At 44.2% G+C, this 15,270-nt stretch overlaps 2 protein-coding genes across 4 annotated transcripts in view; one reads left to right on the top strand and one right to left on the bottom strand.

The window, feature by feature from the left end:
• Positions 1–469: 469 nt before the first annotated feature.
• Positions 470–5,198, top strand: LOC308317305 (retinol dehydrogenase 14). The gene is made up of 4 exons (XM_080766204.1): positions 470–846; positions 2,109–2,351; positions 2,987–3,289; positions 4,020–5,198. Exons 1-4 carry the CDS (start codon positions 726–728, stop codon positions 4,277–4,279), a joined length of 927 nt encoding a protein of 308 aa, XP_080622330.1. The 5' UTR covers positions 470–725; the 3' UTR covers positions 4,280–5,198.
• Positions 5,199–6,230: 1,032 nt separating this feature from the next.
• Positions 6,231–15,270, bottom strand: part of camk2b1 (calcium/calmodulin-dependent protein kinase (CaM kinase) II beta 1) — a 67,415-nt gene continuing 58,375 nt past the window's right edge. For 2 of the 3 annotated variants that reach the window (XM_080766188.1, XM_080766189.1), the window contains 7 exons: positions 14,355–14,441; positions 12,903–13,037; positions 12,069–12,251; positions 11,485–11,560; positions 11,210–11,304; positions 10,688–10,921; positions 6,231–10,539 (listed from right to left, as the gene is read on the bottom strand). In XM_080766188.1, the coding sequence (XP_080622314.1) occupies positions 10,689–10,921; positions 11,210–11,304; positions 11,485–11,560; positions 12,069–12,251; positions 12,903–13,037; positions 14,355–14,441 (809 nt within the window). In that variant the 3' untranslated portion in view covers positions 6,231–10,539; position 10,688. The remainder of the gene's footprint in view (positions 10,540–10,687; positions 10,922–11,209; positions 11,305–11,484; positions 11,561–12,068; positions 12,252–12,902; positions 13,038–14,354; positions 14,442–15,270) is intronic. The other variant, XM_080766190.1, reaches the window with a different exon arrangement.

Genomic DNA, 15,270 nt, shown 5'->3' with positions numbered 1-15,270 from the left:
TAAGTATCATTATGATCCAAGGAATTCAAGCGAGGTTGATTGTACGACCGAATTGATTTGATGTGTGGTATTTTGTGCAATACAAAATCTGTAGGAATAGTAATAGGCTACCTAATGTAGAAAAAGTAGCCTATTTCTACATTAGTTATTGCGCAAAAGATAGTGCTACTTCTATTTAGAAAGGGATTAAACATTGTGGGCAGAGCGGCACACGTGTTTAATTAGCTATTTTTTTTCCCCAAAGGGTGTGGGGGGGCCGGGAGACCAAAATGGACTCTTCAACTTCTAGTTTTTGCCCAAAATGATTCAGGTTTCTAATTAGCAATTAAGCAAAAACATGTTTTAATGGTGCCCAGCGTTTGAAACTATAGTCAGTGTCACACTCTGGTACAGTAGGTGGCGGTGTGGACATGTAAACATTGATTGTGATCCTCCATTATCATAGAGAAGAAGAAAAATGTCAGCTGTTACAGAGAATAACACATTCATTCATCGCAGGACGAAGAGCTTTTCATTCTCATCAACTGTGATTATTTAAGATCATGGGTTCACCAAGGATAATACCTGAAATCACCTCGGTTCATCTAGATCTAGAACATTTGAGAACTTAATGGATAACTAAACCAACAATTAAGCTACGTGCTGCCTGCCTGCAGTCTCATCATCTCAGCATCAGACAGACACTGTGGGGGTCTTCTCCTTCCTGGTTCATTAATTTTAAAGAAATGTATGTGTTGTATACGATTGTCGCGTCTTTGTTTGCATTCTTTATTTTGAAATGGATGAAAAAGAGAAGGTTTTGCAGCGACCTGAAAAGACTTGATGGGAAAACGGTTCTCATCACAGGTATGCAAATCTCTATTGATGCCAATATATAATTTGTATGGGTCTCTCGATCTCTCTCTCTCCAGCTCTTATAAGCAGAACATGTTCTGGTTGGGAGAGATAAATCTATCAGGAAATAACTACAGGATAAGTGAAATAAATTGAAAATAAAGAATTAAGCTGATATAAGGCACCTCCAATCTGATTTGATGGCATTGCATCCATATTTACACCACCTGAAAATGTATTTTCTGTCTGTTAAAGAGATGGGGAGACCCTAGCCTAGTAGCCCGGCCCTCTTAACCCCCGTAAAGGTTTCTGACATTTGGATGTTTACGTCTTTACGGAGGGTCCCTAAATAGGCCTTGCACGTACGTTACATTTCATGTTTCAATTTTCAACACAGACCAACCTGAACCATCACTCCTAGCCCTGGTTCTTGACTCTCGTATTCAGTCATGTATCAGGGCTACATCACTCCTAGAGTAGACCTACTGCTAGCCCCACTCGGAACCTAGCCCCTCTCGGAACCCCCTGGGTCAGCCCAGTACCATTGGGTTCTGACTTGTGGGGCTACTCGGAACCCTACGTACAGTTTGTTTACACTTAACGTGTAGTAAAACGGTGGCGCTGCGTGGTGTTTACTTTACTCACCCATGCAATAATGTGACTTGGTCAGCTTCAGCTATTGTCATCTAGTTTCATATCCATGTGAAAGTTATGGCAGAAAACCTGTGTTTACTGTTTAGTCAAATATATCCACTTTTTCGAGCGCTTCACACACGCTTCACACACGGAAGTTGACGGAACACAACCGAGTCGACAGGTGTTGCGTCGACAGGTGTTGCGTAATTAATCACACCCGTGTCTATAGGGCGGATCAGACCCCCTACTGAAAACACCAGTGGTTCAACTTGTCTGAGAATGTACAAATGGAACCAAATCAAATGGAGTGGACCCATAAGCAATTTACTTCCATTTGTATAGAGACCTGTGTGTGAGGGTCTGTCCATGTAACCCTCTCAATTAATTAACGCATACAGCATACAGGTCCCCACTTTGTTTTGAGAACAAAACACCCCTTTTCCCCCATACTGTCTGTAGCCTACATGTTCCCTTTTCCCCTTTATGAAGATGATTTCCTGTTTTTCATAGTAGTGTATATTTGTACGTCTTTAAATAATGAAATGAAAATAATGCACATGTTTTGCTTTTAACCATTTCTCTTAAGGATGTAAGTTGTAACTATCGATTCATTGTTGCACCCCTAATTTATATTCTAGGTGGAAGTTCTGGCATCGGTAAAGAGACAGCCGTGGCTCTGGCGATGCGAGGAGCCCGTGTCATCATCGCTTGTAGAGATGTGGAGAGCGCGGAGAAGGCTGTGAGAGAGATTAAGTTCAAGAGCCACAGTCTCAACGTTCTCTACATGGAGCTGGATCTGGGCAACATGTCTTGCATCAGGGAATTCTGTAAGAGGTTCCTGCAGAAAGAGAAGCGGCTGGACATCCTCGTCAACAACGCTGGTGAGTCTGTTGAAAACCTGATTGAGCTGAAACACTTTCAAACTAGTAACTGGCGCATCCCTATTTTGGGCATATTATTATAGGCAATGATTTTCAAAACTAGCCGATGTACAGTTCAAGCTCACCAAGTGTTGCATCACGACACAAAAAACGCTGTCTGGAACATAGAGAATTTTTTATTTTTGTGAAATACGAGTTGATCTGGAAGCTAGATTAACCCATTTTTGGGCGGGAACCCCTTTTGGTGTTAGCATTACGTTATGCTTTAGCTATTGAAAAATAGCAGATCTACAAGCTCATAGCACGCCACCAAGTGGCGCGCTACGAGCTTGTAGGTCTGCTATTTTTGAAAAATCGAAGAACGACTGACATAGAAACATAGCTTTTTCAGAAAACTCATTTTCAAACAGACATTTTTAGAATCTGATCTCAAGTCAAAATGGGTTAACTCACAGGTTGCAGAAGAGTGCTCAATCGTGTTTTAAGTGCTGGATACTGAAGGACGTCTGACTATAGATGTCATTCTTGGCGGTCAACGAGTATCTTCCTCCATTCCCATTTGCGGTTCAGCTGCCTCATCATACTTGGATGTCTCCTTTCAATCTTTTCTGTCCCATTTTACTGCCCCAATGCAGGCATGCCCAGCGTTCTGGACTGGACGGACGACGGCTTCAGCATGTGCTTCGGGGTCAACCACCTGGGCCACTTCCTGCTGACCAACCTGCTCCTGCCTTGCCTGAAGGAGAGCGCCCCCAGCAGAGTGATCACCCTCACATGCTCCAACTACAAGTACCAGAGGCTGAACTTCCAGGACCTCAACTACAACCTGGTGCCGTTTTTCACCTACTGCCGCAGCAAGCTGGCCAACATCTACTTCAGCCAGGAGCTGGCCCGCATCACTGAGGGGAAAGGGCTGACCACCTATGTGGTGCATCCTGGTGAGACGTCACGAGAAGCTCCGTGTACTAGCTTACACACACTGGCATGTTCTAGACTTGTTTTCAGGTCATACTATACTTATTCCCGCCCACACCCACGGCACGCACGTCCGTGGTCACTGAATATACTGTGTGTGTGTGTGTGTGTGTATATATATATATATATATATATATATATATGCATAACTACGGACATTCATTCAGATTTAGCTAGCACTCGGACACCACAGTAGCCTACCTCCGCTGAGGTAGGCATCATGTACTGTATATGGTCGCTGCTTTTATGATGCTAATGTCCCGACACCTACAACAAGTGAAGTGACAACATTTCTGCCCGTTTCCCAAAAAACTTTAGTTAGTTAGCAGAGCTGCTCTGTGAAACCCAGTGACTTCCATTGAAAATTAATTGTGAGCTCCTCTCCCCCGGAACAGAGAGAGCGATTTTGTTTCAATAGTGTGTATTAAGCCTAAGTGCTCCAGGTTTCGTCCCCACTGGTCCTAACATCTGTCTGTGGCTCTGTGTGCTCCAGGTTTCGTCCCCACTGGTCCTAACATCTGTCTGTGGCTCTGTGTGCTCCAGGTTTCGTCCCCACTGGTCCTAACATCTGTTTGTGGCTCTGTGTGCTCCAGGTTTCGTCCCCACTGGTCCTAACATCTGTCTGTGGCTCTGTGTGCTCCAGGTTTCGTCCCCACTGGTCCTAACATCTGTTTGTGGCTCTGTGTGCTCCAGGTTTCGTCCAGAGTGGTTGGATCTGCCACTTCTCCTTCCTGTTCCGGATGCTCATGCAGGTGATCATGTGGATGTTCTTTGTGCCGTGCGAGCTGGGCGCTCAGACGGTCGTCTACTGTGCCGTGTCGGACGAGGCCGCCCAACACAGCGGGGGCTACTTTGTAGACTGCCGGCCGGCCACCCTGCGTCCTTTTGCCAGAGACTCCGGTGTGGCCAAGAAACTGTGGGAGGCCAGTGAGAGACTGGTCAAACTAGTCTGATGGCGAGGGAGGTGATCAACAGCTGGCCATAGCACTGGACTGTGGTGGACAGTAACTAAGTAGAAATGTATTTCTGTATTTCTTTCCATATGAGTTTTTATTTGATATAAGACATTGTATTTTGACTCCATTTATGAAACACGTAGTGAAAATACCAGATGTACAAACTCACATCGTGACACGTTGTGAGCCTTTAGATCTACTATTTTTGAAAGATTTGGACAAATTTGGGAAATGATGAACTAATAAAGGGCAAAGTCACACTAGGATATGCTTGGACGAGGTTGTAGTAGAGTACGATTTATACAGTATGATTTATATTACGCATTAGGTGTGAAACCCAACCATGCCAAAACACAGAAGTTGACTGCTATTTATATTATATTTATCATTCATATCATATCATGTAAGTTAAGCATTATTTTACCTGGGTTACACTGTCTGATAGTTGTACTATAATAATCCCACTAGTGTTTCAGTAGCACGGGCTTGAGAAAAACATCACACCCGTGTGAACCGAGTGGTGCAACTCCCCTCTCTCTCTTATTAGCAGGCAACAGTGCAGTACTACAGCGCCCCTACTGGTACATACTGGTGCTCATTAACGTCACATAGGTGACCAACACATAGACACGGACATTGCTGTTCCTTGGAGTGGTTGCACCACTCAAAAATACTGTATGTAGTGAGTACCAGCGAGCGTGAGGCTGGTCTAAAAGACTCAAAGGGTTCACCCGTGATGCCCCCGATAGGCGACAGTGAGCTTGATGTGGCATACGCTCGAGGTTGGTTATAAGATGCCAAGGATATGTCACCGTGATGCTTGTACATGGCATCTTTTTTCAATAAAGATTGACTTTCCTGGCCAGCTTCTGTTGATTGTTGGCAGAAAGGCGTGATGCACACAGCATCTTGTCATTGTGTCTTACTAGGACCCATTAGGGAAGGCAAATGCATCTGCATCTGTAGTTGTTAATCTACACACAATGCAGATTATTGTTAAAGAGTGATTAGAAATGTATCCTAAAATGTAAAACTGATAAATTCCCATTAATACAAAACGCAGTTGAGTTATAACAGCCAATACAAAAGGTCACATGTAATGTGCTCCTACAATTTTTGCACGTACCGCCTGTGACCATTATTATTCTGAAAAAAGGTCAGCAAAAGGTGAGAGGTTGCAAATGTTTTGAGCGGTGGGATTAAACGTGGTTAATCAGGAAACTATATATAGGCTACATTAGTTCCTACTGGCGGAAAGCAGACAAACACACAAAGATGTATGTACATTGTCAATGCCTGCATACCATAAAACAGTGGTCCTCAACAGGCGGCACACGACCGGACCGCGGCACACCTCTGCGGACCCTGGAGAAATGATAGAATAAAGAGAAGGAAAAAAAAGGCACCGCGAGAGAGCAACGCAAGTAACGCTCTGAATGTGGACCGACTGATTGTGTGTGTGCGCGGCTGTGCGCGCGTGTGTGCCTGTGTGGGCCGGCATGTCCTGATGACAATGTTGCGCTGACTGGCTCACTAGCTGTTAATGGGGTCGCAGTGACACATTCAGTTGAATGAACAAAATTTGATTTTTGGAGGTGAATAATGAATATTTGTCTCTACTCTGCACCCCAGTATATGGTTGGTTGGATGGGACCCGATTTGTATAAGCTTGGTTTGACTGTACTAAACGGGCATAGGTGTTTCTAGGGGTGGGGGGGCAGCCCCACCCTGTGGGGCCCACGCAACCCGCAATTTTATTTGCGCGCGCATGAGACTGGACCATAGTCTTATTATTTGTGGACCTTCAGCATTTCTAGTTGAGGACCCCTGCCATAAAACATACAGTATACTGTTCAGCTGTAGCTTACACACAATGTGAATGTGAATCTAAAAAAAAGAAATCGGACATTGTGTTGCAGCCTCAAAAGACAAAACATGTTCAGTTGCATACTTAAATTGTCATTTTATTGATAACACAACACTTTTCTTGAAGTTAGAGAAACACACGAAGCACATAAGAGAACAGAGCAATAATGTGAAGAGTCAGAGAACTAGATAGATTGAGATTAATATTATACAGAAGAAACCCAAACAGAAAAAAAGACAAGGGGAGGGGGGGGGGGGAGTCATCTGCAGAAGAAATGACTGAATAAGGTGAGAAACAGAGGGACAAGGAAAGGGTGAAAGAAACATACAAAAGGAAGTTAGCTCGGTGTTGTCAGCACAGCGATCATTCGATGAAAATAAGACATCAGTGCTTTAGAGAGACTTTAAAACACGGTCGTGTTAAAACTGACTGAAGGTCAGTAGAGCTATAGCATTGACCCAAAGCCAAAGTGCTCTGAAAAGGAAAGCTGCTGTGAATTAGCACACTGATCATTATGTTATAGGCCTATTGTAAGCTGACGCTCAATTTCCAACGGATGAACTTGTATAGATCCGCAATTTTCGACCCGACAGTAAAAAAAAATCTGGCTAGCCATTAGGCCATCTGTGTCCCACGTCCTGTTTTCTCCTGTGTGATTGCACCCCCTAGTCAAGTGGACTGCATTCATTCAGAGTTGGATAAAAGTGTTGTTCCTCAAAGTGCCATCATTGCTGGTTGGGTGAAACATGTCCTGTTCTACAAAAGTCAGCCAGCATGCACTGACAACACAGAGCTCCATAGAAAAGCATGCTAAATAATCATCATAACATCACACAACTATCCTCATACTGAGTCATCCTTATTAGTACCAAAACCACAACCACCACCACCATCATCATCAACATAGTCATTATAATCCTCTTCAATATATCATCTTGGGACAAAAATAGTTATATGTGCCTACAAAGCTGAGAAAATAGATAGAGAAAGGTTTTGTATACCAGCATTCAGTAGAAAATGAGAAACCAAATAAAAAGGAAAAAACACCATAAAACAAGTGTCTCGTCATCATGCAAAGAAAACGATGCTAGTTAGTTTCAGCTGTGTAACACTGTATTCTCCCTCATTTAAAAGGTGAATCTTATTATTGACTTCAAGGCTAGTAAACACTAAGAAGAACTGAGGAACAAAGCCTTTGTTACTGTACATATGCAGCATTTTCTTATTTTGGAGGGGCCAGGGGGTCATGTTTGGTGAATGATAATTCAACTTACAAATGAACCTTATGAGTCCATTTGGTTACATTTGTAGACACGGAGTTACAAATGGACACAAACATATCTACCATGTCGTCTTAGTGTGAACATTGTTAGCAGATGACACCTGGCAAACACAACCTTTACCCTAGAGCCTGCAGGTCAAAAGCTTTATCACACATACAACAATAATGTGACAAAAAAAATAGTTTGGAGGATAGTTCACACAAAATACACACCTGTTGTCATGTTTCTACATAAATGTTCCCCTCTGGTAAAGCAGGGCTTTCTGAAACTCAGCTTTAGTGGAAAAGTAATTTAAAAAAAAAGCAACGTAGGGAAATTATATAGTAGCCGCAGGAAAAGAAAAACATTCCGCATTGGTCAGTTACAGTAAAACACACACACATGCAGGATGTAAATTGGGTGTACTATCCCTTTAAAAGAAAACTTGTGCTTACATGCAGTGATGTCCCTTTGAATAATAACAGAGCATGAGGCTGTACAACACGAAAAACAACAGGAAAAAAGGCAAATTTTAAACATCTCCTCAAATAAATAAATAAATAATCAAAATAAATATAAACCTGAGGACTAGCCACCGGCTGACTGCCTGTCCAATAATGAGACACGTCAAGTCCCTTTCATGTCGGTCTGACCAATAGTGGCCACACACCTCCGAAGGCAGCCAATGACGGATAGTTAAGGAACTACTGAACTGACCTCATTGGAAGTCAAAGCTCCAGTCGACTGTCAGCTCTGTAAAGTCCATCTTTTCATTCCCGTCAAAACCTCTGGCACAAACACGTTTCTAAGAAAAGCTGATAATAACACTTGATTGTTAACACAAGACACAAGTCAAAGAGCATGGTGATAAAAATACGAAAACAAGTAAGAAAAACTAAATGATAAGAAAAGTACAAGTTGTGGACTGAAGGCAGAGGGCTGATATGTCCTCTAAAATAAAGCCTTCTCCTTCAAACTTTCCTCTCTCTCACACACAGCATACAACTCCAAGATCTCCATGTAAGGAAGGAGTAGGTTACACATTAATGGAAGTGGACATGCACTCTCTCATACGCGCGCGCACACACACACACACACACACACACACACACACACACACACACACACACACACACACACACACACACACACACACACACACACACACACACTTTCAGACCCACTGGTATATCACTGTCCAGAAATGAGAAACAATGGCCTCGTGGCTGATCAAATCTTTCTTCTGGCATATGTTTCAAACTCATAGAGCTTCTTAGCTCTTCTTCTCGTGTAAACTGTCATCACTGACCCAACGTATGGACAGTGGACAGGACTCTGAGGACAACTCAGAATGGCATTTATCTAAGTGTTTTGATGTGGGAAATGAACAGAAGGACCGTGCGTGTGACACGCTATGGCTTTAGAAGTAAGGCTGCAATGTTGCCTGTAGGATTGGAGAAGACGAGGCAAACATGCAAGGTAAAAGGAAAAGTACACAGGGAAATCCTGTTAACGCCCTGTTCATTATCCATGCGTAACTCTGAGTGCAGAAATGTAACCAAATGGACTCTTACATTTGAACACTCTTGGGTCAAATGAACACGGAGGACTTTACTGTGTTTATAACGCCCCCCATGCGCTCATCTGAGCCACATGAGAAGTCATCTGTTGGGTGAAGCACTAAAAGGGATTTCCCCTCCACCAGGAAACCAAAAAATACTCCTTTCAGTAACATGATAAACGTGAGCTAGGGGGAAACGATATGCATTTCTTCTATATTGTGTATTATGTTCTGTAGATGAGTCTTCCTGTGATATGTGCAGCATGCTTGCCACTACCATTTAGAGTGCAAGGAGGTCCTGATATAACTTACACTACAGAGCTAGTATAGTATGTAAAGATGGCAAATGTACAAGAAAACAATTATAATCTGAACTGCCTTTTCTTTGACACCTTAGTATGTTTGTAATTATTCAGATTCAACAATGCCAATCTTAAATGGGAAAAAAAAAGATAATCATTATTTTTTTGGATAAGCACTTACTACGTGCCGATTTCAAACTGACATTATAGTTACGTGCTGGTGTCACACACCGAAAACAGCAGATCTACAAGCTCACAATGTGTTGCGCTGCAATGCATTGTGAGCTTTTCATTTGCTATTGGTGTGTGACATCACTACACAACAAAGTATAAATCCAGGCATTACTACCGCACACGAACACACACACACACACACACCCCCCCTACCTCTTTCATGCACGCTTGACTCCCGGTCAGACACTGTCCTTCAAAAAAAAATGTGAGTTTGGGCGCAGTATAATAGAAACGATACAAGAAGCAAATTACAAAAAAGAAGAAAAAGAAAATGAAAAAACTGCCAATATAAATTTTCACCTAATAGCCACAATAAAAAACAGCCACTGTGAATATTGGGGAAAATGACTCTAGAAACCACTGGCATCAAGAATTTCAAATTATACAAAGTACATATACAATTGCAACTATGTAATAATAATAATAATAATAATAGTCATAATAATTAGTTATAATAGAACTTACTTAAAACTTTACAATACTGTATTTCCAGTGCAGTGTTTTTGTCACACAGGTGTGGATTCACACAGAACGGGTGGGGTATAGGGTCACAAAAACCCCAGGAAGTAGGGTGGGGGGGTGGGGGGGGGGGTCATGGGGTCAACACAGGAAGAAGGAAACACATACTGAGTTCTTAAAAACATCAAGAACACCCCCCCCCCTCCTCAAACTGCCCGCTTTGTCAGAAGTAGGAAGAGAGGGGGTGAACAGTCAGTAGACCGCAAGTTTCCATTGCTGTATGGTGGCCTACAGTGGCAACAGAGTGGGGTTGCTGTACGATGGCCTACAGTGGCATTTAGTGGCAACAGAGTGGGGTGGGGTTAGTAAAAGAAGAGATGCATGCTGGGGGTTGAGATGGGTGGGCCCAGTGTGGGAAGGTCTGGGACTGCTGACTCCCCCCCTCTCCCCGACATTATCATTCCATCCCTTCTACCTCCTCTTCCTTTCTCTCTCTCTCTCTCTCTCTCTTTCTCTCTGTCTCTCTCTCCCTCCAGCTGAGCACTCTTGTCAGATGTAATAGGAGTCGACCCCTGAGAACGACAGTAAAAATACAGTGACACAAACATTTGTCTTCTAACATTAAAAATAAATAAAAAATGAAATAATATTCTTTTCTCTTTTGTACACAAATCTCCCCCTACACCCTGCAGTTCAGCGTGATGTATGCTCTGGACGTACCTCATTGCAGCGGGGCGGCCGGTGCACCTGAGCAGTGGAAGTGCACGTTCTGCCACTTGCTGTCCCGGCGGTGCCACACGCGCGTCTCCTCCGACTGGCTGGAGCGCGGCCGGCCCTGGCCGTCCACATACTGCGTGAGGCGGATGTAGGCGATGCAGGCCGCGTCCTCGCCGATCAGGTGGACGTGGGGGTTCAGGATGGTGGTGTGGATGGGCTTACTGTTTTTTGCCAGAACTGGGGGGGGGGAGAAAAACAGCAAAGATCAGTACAGGCAATGACATCAATTGTATTTATTGCGTTTATAGTTAGACCACCCCATTCCATAAACAAAAATAATAATAATTAAGATGTAGTGAAAACAGCTGATCTACAAGCTCACAACGCAACGTGAAGTGCCTTGTTGTGCGCTTGTAGATTGGCTGTTTGGGTGAGGGTCCCGGGCAAACGCTCTCTTTTTGGGCCTCGACCTGAAAGGTTTGGGAACCACCAGGTTAGTGCCTCCACGAGGGCTGTGTCTCTTACGGTTCTCAAAGTAGAATCTGTGGAAGTCCATGCCCTCTACAAGGTTGCCCAGGGCCTCGGGTTCGAAGGAGGTCAGACCAGGGTCGCAGATCTTACTGCAGAACAAAGGACAGAGTGTGTTATTCGTACATCGGCGGAATGGAGAGTGGTTCAAATCACACTTGCACGTACCTCAATCATGAACAACAGATCGATTATAAAAACTCTAAGCGAATGAACACGCTAAGAACATAATGGGCATTTGCAGCCCTACACTAAAATAAGCGCCGACTCACGCATATGCCTCGAAGTCTCCATTGTTGACTGCCTCTATGAGTTGCTCGGTGATCTTGATGATTTCTTGTTTGCGTGCTGCAAAGGAGAGGAAATGCACACTGAGTCACATTGAATAGCGGCTAACTGAGCCAGTGGATCCTAGTTAGTTTGCACACAGTTGGTGAGTTATAAAAACACTTACCCGAACACCATATAAACGTAGCAATACCTTTACATAACAAGCTCAACAAGGCCTTTTTTATTTGTGCAACAATGAAATCAACTCAAAAAGCAAAGCCTGAACTGAAGAACATCATCACTGATTTGGTAGCGTTTGTATTTTTAATTCCTTCAAAAGGTTTGACCTGTTGATCGCTGCACGACGGAGACAGGAGGTTAATATGCATCAGCATCACAATCATTGACACTCCGAGCTCAGCAAGTAAAACCACACAACGTCTTAGGTCCAACACACTCTAGTCAGGGCACCTCGTCCCAAAAACACAACACACCTCAACATCGCGGCAGGCAATCACAGAGGACCCTGACAGGGCTGCCACTGGGTGGGGGGAGGGGGGGGGGAGTGCTCATGCTCAGTACTCACTCTGGGAGGAGAAGGGTGAGGGGCTGGGGGGAGTGCGTGGGGGAGGTGGGGAGGTGGTGTGTGCAGGCGGGGGTGTTGGCCTGGCATTGAGGACGGGAGCGGGCCCCGTCGAGGACTCCGCCTCGGGGGGCGTGGGTACCGGCGCCCTGCGCACGCTGCTCACTAGGTCTGTGAGGCGGGACACTGCACAGCATCATGGGGAGGGGGTGAGGAGGGGTGGTGGGGGATGCATGAAGGAACATGGAGCCAGAGGAGGGAGAGACAGAGAGACATCAATGAAGCACGTACACTACAGGAATGGATATAGTCCAAAGCACGTATAATAATCCCATTTTTGGCATTAAAAATTATTATTAGAGGTTAGGAGTGTTTAACTAGGGCAAGGGTGGGCAGCATTTTATTTTTCTCCAGGGGTCCATACTGACTTCGATACAGTGAGTGAAGGGCCTATCGAAACTTCAAATATATAGCGCTGAATTATATTAAAATACATAACATTTGGTAGATATGATGATAGACAATCTTAACCCATTTTGGGACGGGAACCCCTTTTGGTGTTTTAAACATTGTTATAATTTAGCTATTGAAAAATAGCAGATCTACAAGCTCATACGAGCTTGTAGGTCTGCTATATTTTATTTCAGAAAACTAGGAGGATTTAGAAGATTTTTTTAGGGAAATACTCAATAGGGCCAACATTTCTTTTTTATATCTTTACTGTATCACACATTATCAAACATCATGTATATATTTTTTCAGAAAACCGTCAGGATTTAGAAGGCATTTGCAGAATCGTCCTCAGGTCTAAATGGGGGGAGAGGGATCGCTACTTACTCTGCATGGGGGTGTGCGGGGGGGAAGAGGCCGAGAGGCTGGCCAGAGGAGGAGTGCTGGCTCCCCCCTCGCCGTCGGACGTGGGCCCCGAACCCCTACGCACAGAGCCTAGCAGGTCGGCAAACTTAGTGGCAGCTGAGGTGGAAGGACGGAGCGAGGGACACATGAAGACATGGAGGTGAATGGAGGGAGGCTCTCTGAACCACGCCGACGGTGTTCACACATGGTCTCGGAAGAGCAATGGCCGCAGTGTCGACGCATGCAGTCAAATATGAAGCACGATTTGCTCATATAACGTAAGTCACATGCTTTGCAACTTTAGCTACAAGTTACTTTGTACAAAACTTACATTAACCAATTAACCACCATGTTATACTTTTTACATTTTGTTTTCAGTAGTTGTAATAGCGTATTTGTATACTTATTGTGGCACTGCGAGTACTCCTTCCACCACTGACCATATCCCTACCATCAGATCACAACGTCCTATTTGACTGGCAATGTTTTTACAATCGACTGGAGTGAAATACCTGCAGAGGTCTCTGAGACCAAGTGTGACGCTCACTCAGTGATGAACACATACATTGATAAAAGATGCACAGTTGATCGGCTCATGCTCAGAAATAGACACACACACACACACACACACAGGTGCTGCAATACCATCTATGTCCACAGGGAGGAAGCGGTGGACCTTTCTCAAGACATGGGGTGGGTGATACAGGAGTGATTTTAGAGGAGCAGGGCACAATAGACTGGACAAGTATAGAGGAAGAGATGGATCACACGCACACTTCACTTCATCTTTTTTTCTCAAATACTTTTTTCCCACAACGTCTTGGACATGGAGCCACCCGATTAATCAGCCAGCGACTAGAACATGTCAGCCGCTGGCTGGATGTCGGTTTCTAAAATTAATAATCGTAGGCAGCTCTGTATCATCCCGAGACTTTAACCACATGAACCCTAGCATGCCTATAATTATGGGGTGAACATTTGGGCAGAAATGTCAGCTCTACAAGCTAGTAGATTCGGCTATTTGTGGAAAAGAGATTTGGTGTTGAGGGGGAAAAAAATGCGGAACGAGTATAGAGCCCCGGTAAACTATACAGTTTGAGTGGTTAAACTAGCATTTTGCGCCCGGCAAGGAACAACATGATTATTATACTTCATCATAATGATGGCATCGCATGACAAATATATAGCTGATCTACCAGCTCACAGCGTATCCTGTGTTGGCCGCGTCGTGAGCTTGAAGATCAGCTTGTAGATTGTCATATGAAGGAGCATAAATTGGGCAGGTTAGAACTGTGCAGAAAAAAAATCACGGCACTCATCTTCAAATGAAACCCACACAGCTGTTGGTGTGTTAGTTGTACGTAGTTGCAGTGTGTGTGTGTGTGTGTGTGTGTGTGTGTGCGCAATCTGCATCACAAAGCCATGCTGACTTACAGTAGACAGCAGGTGAAGGGCCCTGAGGGGTATCAGGCTGAGAGCTGGTGCTGGACTGTGACTTAACTGGGCTGTCTATACCGTTCCCTGATCACAAAACCATACACACACACCCACACCCACACCCACACACACACACACACACATATATAACAGACAACACGGTGAGGATGGGAGAGAGGAAGGGAGGAGAGTATGTGAAGGAGGAGATAAACAACAACAAAGTGATGGAAAGACGTTACTCACTACACAGTGTCCTTGCCTTGGCAGCCAATTCTCAACACAAAGTACAAATCAATGCCCTTTGGTCTTCTGGTCATCAGTTGTGTGTCCACCCCGTATAAACGCTACTTTATTGAGTTTGTTCACGGCAGCCTGGCCCGTGGGCCGAGACAGTATGAGCAAAATGGCCGTGACCAGGAGAGAGCGAGTGCGGACATTACAAATTATCACTCGTTTGTTTAATCAGCTGCCAAACCCAGGAAGAGCAACACACAGACAGACGACCCAGTAACACATAGCATGAAGTCAACTGGAGAGGACGGGGGGGTGTGGGGGGTGTGGGGGTGTGTTCTGTTGCGGTGCCGAGTTGTTGCTAACCTCAACCTGTCCCTGGGTTTTCCCGAAGTGAAATTCACAGAGATAAAGTCAACAAAAGCTGCTGCAAAGTCAAAAAACTAAAAAAAAAACCTAAAAAAAACATTCATGGTCCAAAGAAGTTTGCGGTAAACAAAGCTCAGAATCCAGCGACATAATTCTCTCTATAAAAGTATTGAGAGTAATATAAAAGTTATGTGGTCAGATGCTCCGTCACCCGGCACAGGCATTGGATTACAAACCAGCTGTCGAGCAGTGACATGAAGTGATCTTACAAAAAAAAAAAAAAAAAAAAAGGAAAAGAAAAAAAAGGACAACA

The sequence above is a fragment of the Protomyctophum bolini genome (assembly GCF_963924005.1).
Source record: "Protomyctophum bolini genome assembly, chromosome: 6".
Lineage (NCBI taxonomy): Eukaryota > Metazoa > Chordata > Actinopteri > Myctophiformes > Myctophidae > Protomyctophum > Protomyctophum bolini.
This window is presented reverse-complemented; position numbering and strand designations above follow the sequence as displayed.

Bases quoted from the DNA above. Each gene is read 5' to 3' on its own strand.
- LOC308317305 (XM_080766204.1), top strand. From the start codon at position 726: ATGTATGTGTTGTATACGATTGTCGCGTCTTTGTTTGCATTCTTTATT. The intron at 847-2,108 runs GTATGCAAATCT...TTTATATTCTAG, and splicing joins GAAAACGGTTCTCATCACAG to GTGGAAGTTCTGGCATCGGT. The intron at 2,352-2,986 runs GTGAGTCTGTTG...GCCCCAATGCAG, and splicing joins CATCCTCGTCAACAACGCTG to GCATGCCCAGCGTTCTGGAC.